Consider the following 7,872-nt stretch of genomic DNA (forward strand, 5'->3'; position numbering starts at 1 on the left):
GAAAGTGTTTTTATTAAAGTACTTTTATAAAAATGTTTTCATAAAAGTACTTTCATAAAAGTACTTCTGTAAAAGTACTTTAGAAGTGCTTTTGTAAAATTTGAAAGAAAATGAAGGGCAAAATAGTTACAAATGATTATTTAGGTGCTTATTACTTTATTAGAGAAAAAGACTACTAAATGCCCAATATGAAATAAAATAAGCACTTGAAAAAGTTGGGTGCCAAATGAAAATCACTTATTTTTAATATAAGCACTCCCAAATAAAAAATTTTGGCTTTTTTCAAAAGAAGTGCTTATTGCATTTTTGGCACATCCTTTTGTGCTCAAAATACTTATACCACCCCACGTTTAAGATAATTGTCTTTCACCAAACACTCATAAACTGCTTATCTAGTATGCAGTATTTTGAAAAGCTCGTTTAAAAACAATAACCACCCTCAAACGAGTAAGATTAGTTGAATGCGGCTGTTCAGCAAGTTGTGGAATCAGTGATAGTGTTTCACACCGTTAATAAAATACATGAGACCCATATCTTTTGCACTGGAGCTCATGGTTTATTATTAACGTGGAAGATTATCATTAGTTCCACAGCCCATTGAACAACCATCATGTTCAGTTAATCCAAATTCCTCCCAAATACCGTCTAAGATATGATTCTAGGTCTAGCCACGCTGGTCTGCAAAGCCACTTTGGAAAAATGATTGGTTTCTGGTTTGGGCTTAAAAACGACTCTGGATCTCCTACCCAAAACAACTCTATCCATGCCTACCCACAAAACATTACCTCTGTGAATTGGAAACACCTCCCGTGCATAATAACATGTAGAAGGATGGGATATCCTCCATATGCGGCTATGATGTTATGTGGGTAGGTGTGGATAAGTTGTCATGGGTAGGAAATCCAAACTATTTAGAAACAACCACAATCTTGCAAAAGTTACCTTGGCCACTGTAGTGGGCTCAGATTTCCTTGTTCTATACTACTAATTGGGAATGATTATAGATCTCAGGCAGAAGTCTGGCCTTGGAGGAAGCAGCCCATTAATGGCCCTTTGCTCAGAGTAATGAATCTCAAGTAATTAGGCCTCATTTGGTTCACAGGAATAAGGGTATGGAATCGGAATCAGAATAGGTTGTTCCTGTTCCAACTTCCAACTGTTTGGTTGGGCAGATTTTGAATCTCATTCCCATTCCTGCTAGAATGACAATCCCTCATTTGAGGGATCGGCCACTCCCTACTTCTCCCTTGGGAATGAAATCTCATTCCTGTTAATTCAAATTCCTATTTCCATTTCTGCCTGAACTAAACAGAGTATGAGAATTCTAAAAGATTTCGATTTTGATTCCAATTCTGATAGCACTTTATGAAGTGATGAGAGATCCATCGTATGGACGCCCAAATCTTGCAGAATAAGGTGGGCGAATTTCAAAAATTTCTTTCCCTTTCAACTGGGAATCGAATTCCCTATTTAGAAAATCATATTTTCAAGGATCATTCTTGAATCATAAACTGAACTAGGTCTGAACCAAAAGAAGTAGGAGAGAGGTATACCTGATACGGAGAAATAATATCTCCTAATGAAGGTGTTCACGCCCAAGGAAGGATCCAAAGACTGCTCCCACTGAATATGGCGCAGTGTAGGATGGATCAGAATCAATAGTGTTCTTCTCCAAGAACCCTGTCATTTGCAAGAAACAACAAGATGACACGTGAACATAGCTTCCAATCAATTCTTTCACAAAGAACTGATGTCAAGATCGAATCTTGACTTTTCCCATAGAGTTGGAGATCGAACTGGATGTTTGGCGGCTGCAGGAAGGAGGCGGCAAGAAAAATTTTCACAGGGATTGCAGAAATCTTTCTTCTATGATTTTAGCTCTAAAGAGGATGTGGGTATGTCTCTTTAAAGGCTGCCGCCCCTTCCTTCTATTGTAATCCTAAAAGGTCAGCTCCTAATCCCATTAGGAGCTGTAGATCCAAATCATATTTGGATCAGACATCCTTTTAGATGATAAGGATAAACCCTTATCTTATCTGCAGATTAGATCAGCCCTCTCCTAATCTCATTAGGAGGTTTCTAGATCTGAATCATATTTAGATTTGGACTCTCTGAATGGATAGGGTTAAAACTCTATCCTATCTGCTGATCCATCTCAGAATTCGCCCATATTTAACTTATTAAATAAGTCCAGTTCGAAATGGGCTTTAGGCCCATTAAGCTTATGTGCTCACTTAATCTTCCTAACTGCTGCCCAGTTGGGCTTCCTTGTATGGCGTGGGACCCAAGCATTGATCTACACATCAGCCACATGGGTTCAGCCCAACCTTTGTTACAAGGCCTGGCCGAATACATTGTTATGGACAATGCATTCCCTGAAACCCATCAAATGGGATCTATGGGCCCAACACTTACCCTAAGTGGTCCCCGGGCCAAGCCACCTTATAACACCCAGGGACTGTAGGTAGATGCAAGATTAGCCCATCAGGCATTACCCTCAATGGTCTTACACTTAACCTCTCAGCCTATAATGATCAAACACTGCCTGACAAGAGAGGACCTCTCCCTCGGCTGCAAGGAATAGTATTGCACTCTCTGCTTATATGGATCCCGGGAATTAATACCTTTTGCAAACATTTTAGAAACCATAATATATATACTTTTATATCTCATATAAAATATACTTTGCAAAAACAAATCTCAATGATTGAAATTGGCTGCCGGCAGTCTTGGTTTCTATTAGTGAGAGTGCATCCCCGATCATTACCTTTGTCCGACAAAGGGGCTGATCCTGTCACTATGATCACCCACTCAGATGAATTCTCAGACTGTCCCAACATACTCAGGTTTTGACCCTCGCTAAGGATCTCACTAATTGGTACATCAAAGACAGCCCAATCCGACACCTAGTGTAGTATCATAATCGAGTTTAGGGGTCGGGTATAACTTTACAGTTTTGCCCATTAATCTCCAAGGTCCAGGGCAATACTGAAAACCTGGTCCAGTTCAAAGATTCAATTAATCCTACACTGTATGTGCCTAGGTTCTCACCCTGGCAGCTGAGACAGGCCACCCCAACCGACTTGGTGGCACAACAGTGTCAGCCTTATCAGGATAGGTCTCCCCAGACCGATCCACTAGCTGTGAACATTCTAAACTAACACGAGTCTCATTAAGTGTCCAGTTTAAGGGTATTACGCAGAAACATACCAAGCGAACATGAATCAAATATGCACTTTTATTTATTTACAATAAACTCATAAAGTACATAATTCTGATTGAAGCTAAGGGCATACAAAAATGTCCAACACTTTATCTTTTTGCTCAAATATAAGTAAACAAAACCCTCTTGCAGAAAAAAAAAAAATTGGAGTTTGGTTCTCAAATGTTTGATGGAACAACATATACAGGTTAAGAGACTTTTTAGTAGTTAGTGGTCTCTCACAGCTCATAAACTCATCAAAACCAAAGCTTTTCACAGGGGGAATGGAGCAGCACTAGATACTTGCATAGACATTCAATTAGCTTGCCTTAAAATTTTAATAGGATTCTTTTGAGACTGCAATTTAAATACTTTGAACTCAATTTCTTTTGTAATGTTTGTGCAAATTAATTTGACGTTTACTTTCTATAAATGACTAAGGCCATGTTTGGGAGTGCTTATGTTAAAAATAAGTACTTAAAAACAAGTATTTAAATTGTAGGCTTATTTCTCAATACTTGAAAAAAAGCTGAAAATTTGGGCTTAAAATATAAGCCCTTAGTTTTAAAATAAACACTTATTTCATACTTATTTCTCTAACACCAATAAGTTCTTAATGGTGTGGTCCCAGTCCAAATAAATACTTATTTTAAATAAGCACTTATTTTTAAACACTCCAAAACGTAACCTAAATGTAAATGTAAAAATATCATCTTTTTGGCAATGTAAAATGTGAAAACATCTTGTCTTTATACCGTTTAATTTACGAATAAAATCTGACAAGTTCTTTATTTTAGCTTGAAGATGATAATTTTATGGATGTGTTGTAAGACTAGAACTGGACATGAAACTAGAATGTTCATTGGGTTACAGTTCCACGAGCGGATTCAGTACTTACAGGACCGGTCTCACACCATCTTTATCCATTTACAGTCATGCATTGGGAATATTTCTGTACTTGTATGCTTTTTTAATGGGGTGATATTCCCAATATAAGGCTGTAAGGGATTGTGAGAATGGTCTTGTGAGGACCAAATCTGATTTCCTGGTTAACTGGGTGGTTAGCCAATGAAAGGAAGGTCACCATGCCACTAGAGGTGTTAATGGACCGATTTTGGGTTCAACCCGTCTAAATGAAAATCAATTTGGACAGATTGAACAAACCAATAAGTCATAATGAATTGGACCAGTTCAGACTTAATGGTCCAAAATATTTATCAGATTGGATTGGACTTAGTCTATCTGTATCCGTAATGGATTTATATTGGATTGGATTTGATTGAACCGATATCTGGTCCATTGATAGAAGATAAGAACACATGTGTCAAATGGACCAGGTTTGGTTGGAACCAATCTAAATGGACCAGGTTTGATTGGAAACAATCTAAATTAAAACCAATTTGAACAGATTGGGCGATTGAGACATTGAATTGAACTGGTCTAAAATGGTCCAAAAACTCATCGAATGGGATTGGAACTAGTCCATCTGTAATGGACTCATATTGGACCAAATCAAATTGTACCAAATCCGGTCCAATTGACACCCCTACATGTCACTAGTTCAATATGAAAGTTAAAAAACATCAAGGCTGTATTTGCTTTGAAAGAAAAGAAGGGAAGGAAAAGGAAAGGAAGAGACCCTTTCCCTTCTTTAAAACCAAGCACAGCCTAATATAGGAGGCATCTGGTGCACTGTAACTTCTGCTCATATGAATTGATCATCAGTTGAAAAGTGAAGAAGTACGTTTAATTTCCTTCTATGAAATGGTTTTCATAATTTATCAGATAAACTAGGCCAAGCAAAAAAGTCTTGCAATTTGACAATACTCACAATGATAAAATAGCTTTTAGGGTTTAGCTTTGAAAGATCTCAGGAGCATTAGGAAGAAGGGCGTGAATAAGTTTCACCGAGTGATGAGACAATGTTTATATATATGTATGAATCAGCTGGTATATCTTGATCAACAAAATATCACAATGTTACAGCATTATTAATAAACAAAAAATAAGTAGGGACAATGGGCATTCTATGTGATCATTTTGATTGAATTCAAAGCCTAATGGTTCATAAAGATTATTCCTTCCAGACAGGAATGATCCCTTGGGCTGCCAGCCTCTTCTCAACCCAAAATACCACATGTTTTGCTGTGATTCTCTTCTCATCAATGAGAAAGGGTTCGACAGTACTCACTCCTGAACCATAAGAAGATAAAGAAAATCCCTTTGGACCTGGGGAAAAGTGAAGAAAATATTAGAAAAGAATTAAAACAATGAAAATATTTTACATGGAGTGTTGTGTGTTGATGAATATAGAATCCAGTAGCTACCTGTGAGCACTCCATTTGGGAAGAATGCCCAAAATGAATAGGGAAAACCATTCTTTAGGAATGAACCTTCCAACTGTTGGAAAAAAAAATGAGAAAAATTAGAACAAGAATAAAAATTTTATTGAGTTTCTTGGGTGTTTAACGATGATCCCAAACAGGGTTGATACAGACTGCAAATCTCCAAAAAATAGAAACTTACCAATCAAAACCTACTATTGGCCAAAGAAAAGAAAACTGATATTCGAATTGAAACCTTAATCAAACCAGAAGTCTTTGATTTTATTCAACATAATATTGTCCAATAGAATTTTCTTATCGACAAATAGTAGCACTACTAGCTTAGCAGTTAGCCAGTTAAGCTCAGATACTGATATTGTTGATCAGATTACTATAAAAATAATTGGGCAATACCCCAAACCAAGGAAAAAAAAAGTATGACTAACCTTGTTATCCCGAAAGAAAAGCTCAATTTCCGAGAGATCATCTTGAGCTTCAAGAATTGTCTTCAATGCCGGGATTACATCCTCTTCCAAAAGTTGAGGCAGAGGTTTGGCCGGAGCTTTTGCTGGAGGCTTCGGCTTCGCCGGAGCTTCTTTTGCATCTGTCTTTGCCTCAGGTTTGTCAGCAGCAACTATGGGAGGGATGGAAAATAAGAAATTAAGCAAGTGAAACAAGAGTTGCATAAAGTTCAAAACCTTGAAATTTCCATGGGAAAAAAGCTATGTTCAGTCTCAGTCAATCTTCTCTATCAGTTAGAAAGTAATCAAAATTAAAGCACAGAGAAGGACCAGAAGATAAGAAAATCTACCTGTTGAGGTGGATGACTCTTGCACAGCAGAGCAGAAAAAGTTTCCTCTTGAAATGACTAGATTTCCAACCTTCCGCTGCTCATGTCTCGTGGGAAGAACCGAAGACAACGGCGGGTAGACAGAAACTTTGATTGATTTTGTCAAAGGACAATTCAAGTTAATAGGTGGAGCAGCCATGTGACGGCAAGGATGATGAATGGCAGAAAGAAACAGCGTTCTTCCGACGTAGATATCACCAGAATCCGGCGTCACCCAGCATCATTTAGTGTGTGGAAAGTGGAAACAGCCTTGATCTCATTTCTTTGATCAGTTAAGCATAGAAAATGAATGGTGAGGGCAGTTGGGCATGGAAGGAAAGCAGAGGTCGATCGGTCGTTTAGTGTTTGGAGGTTGTTTTCTTTCTCTCTCTCTCTGCTAAAGCGTAGAATAAGAAAAGCAGCAGTGGTGGGAAATGAAATGGTTGTATTCAAGTAAAATGCCATCCTCTAGTTTGTTTTGCAATGCCTCATCTCATCCATCTCATGTATCTTAATTTATTTTCTTTTAATAGACTAATTTATGTTGGCCACACACCCACTCGCAAACGGACAAACGTGGGCCCATACGAAGGTATTTTTCTTTTGGTTTGCGATTTTTTTTTTGAAGCCTTAAGTTTGCCTTTGCCACTCCACCCCACCGCTAGTTAGTGGGGGCTAATTGACCAATCTGATACTAAGTTCAATCGAGTGTATCAAATTTAGTGTGTATGCTTGTATTCACTTGGAATCTCATGTGGGTCTTGAAGGAAGGGTTAGAATCCATCATATGGATGGTCATATTATGTTAGATGGTTATGCGAAATTGTAAAAGTTTCCTAATCCTTTGGGAAATCGAATTCTCTATATTTCAAAAAGTTATATTTTTCAGGATTGATCTTGCACTGAATTATACCAAATTTGAAACCAAACAAAGAGGGAGATGTATACCTGATATTGTTAGACAGTTTTGTATGCCCTTAGCTTCAATCAAGATGATGTACTTTATGAGTTTATAAAAATGCATATTTGATTCATGTTCCCTTGGTATGTTTCTGTGTAATACCCTTAAATTGGACACTTAATGAGACTCGTATTAGTTTAGAATGTTCATAGCCAGTGGGTCGGTCTGGGGAGACCTATCCTGACAAGGCTGACACTGTGGTGCCACTAAGTCGGTTGGGGTGGCTTGTCTCAGCTGCCGGGGTGAGACCTTAGGCACATACAGTGTAGGATTAATTGAATCTTTGAATTGGACCAGATTTCCAGTATTGCCCTAGACCTTGGAGATTGATGGGCAAAACTGGAAAGTTACACCCGACCCCTACACTCGATTATGATACTGCATTAGGTGTCGGATTGGGCTGTTTTTGATATACCAATCAGTGAGATCCTTAGCGGGGGTCAAATCCTGGGTATATTGGGACAGCCTGAGAATTCATCTGAGTGGGTTATCATAGTGACAGGATCAGCCCCTTTGTCGGACAAAGGCAATGATCATGGATGCACTCTCACAAATG

At 38.2% G+C, this 7,872-nt stretch overlaps 1 protein-coding gene across 2 annotated transcripts; it reads right to left on the reverse strand.

The window, feature by feature from the left end:
- Nucleotides 1-5,096: 5,096 nt before the first annotated feature.
- LOC148874268 (DUF2996 family protein) lies at nucleotides 5,097-6,868 on the reverse strand. 2 transcript variants are annotated; one of them, XM_088963808.1, is made up of 4 exons: nucleotides 6,338-6,868; nucleotides 5,973-6,160; nucleotides 5,530-5,602; nucleotides 5,097-5,431 (listed from the first exon to the last, which is right to left on the reverse strand). In XM_088963808.1, exons 1-4 carry the CDS (start codon nucleotides 6,513-6,515, stop codon nucleotides 5,277-5,279), a joined length of 594 nt encoding a protein of 197 aa, XP_088819934.1. In that variant the 5' UTR covers nucleotides 6,516-6,868; the 3' UTR covers nucleotides 5,097-5,276. The 2 variants fall into 2 exon arrangements, with proteins under 2 accessions (XP_088819934.1, XP_088819935.1); XM_088963809.1 differs by having other exon boundaries at nucleotides 5,973-6,130; nucleotides 6,338-6,854.
- Between the last annotated feature and the right edge of the window lie 1,004 nt (nucleotides 6,869-7,872).

Source organism: Nelumbo lutea, chromosome 1, assembly GCF_056320005.1.
Source record: "Nelumbo lutea isolate HS-2025 chromosome 1, American lotus-T2T, whole genome shotgun sequence".
NCBI lineage: Eukaryota > Viridiplantae > Streptophyta > Magnoliopsida > Proteales > Nelumbonaceae > Nelumbo > Nelumbo lutea.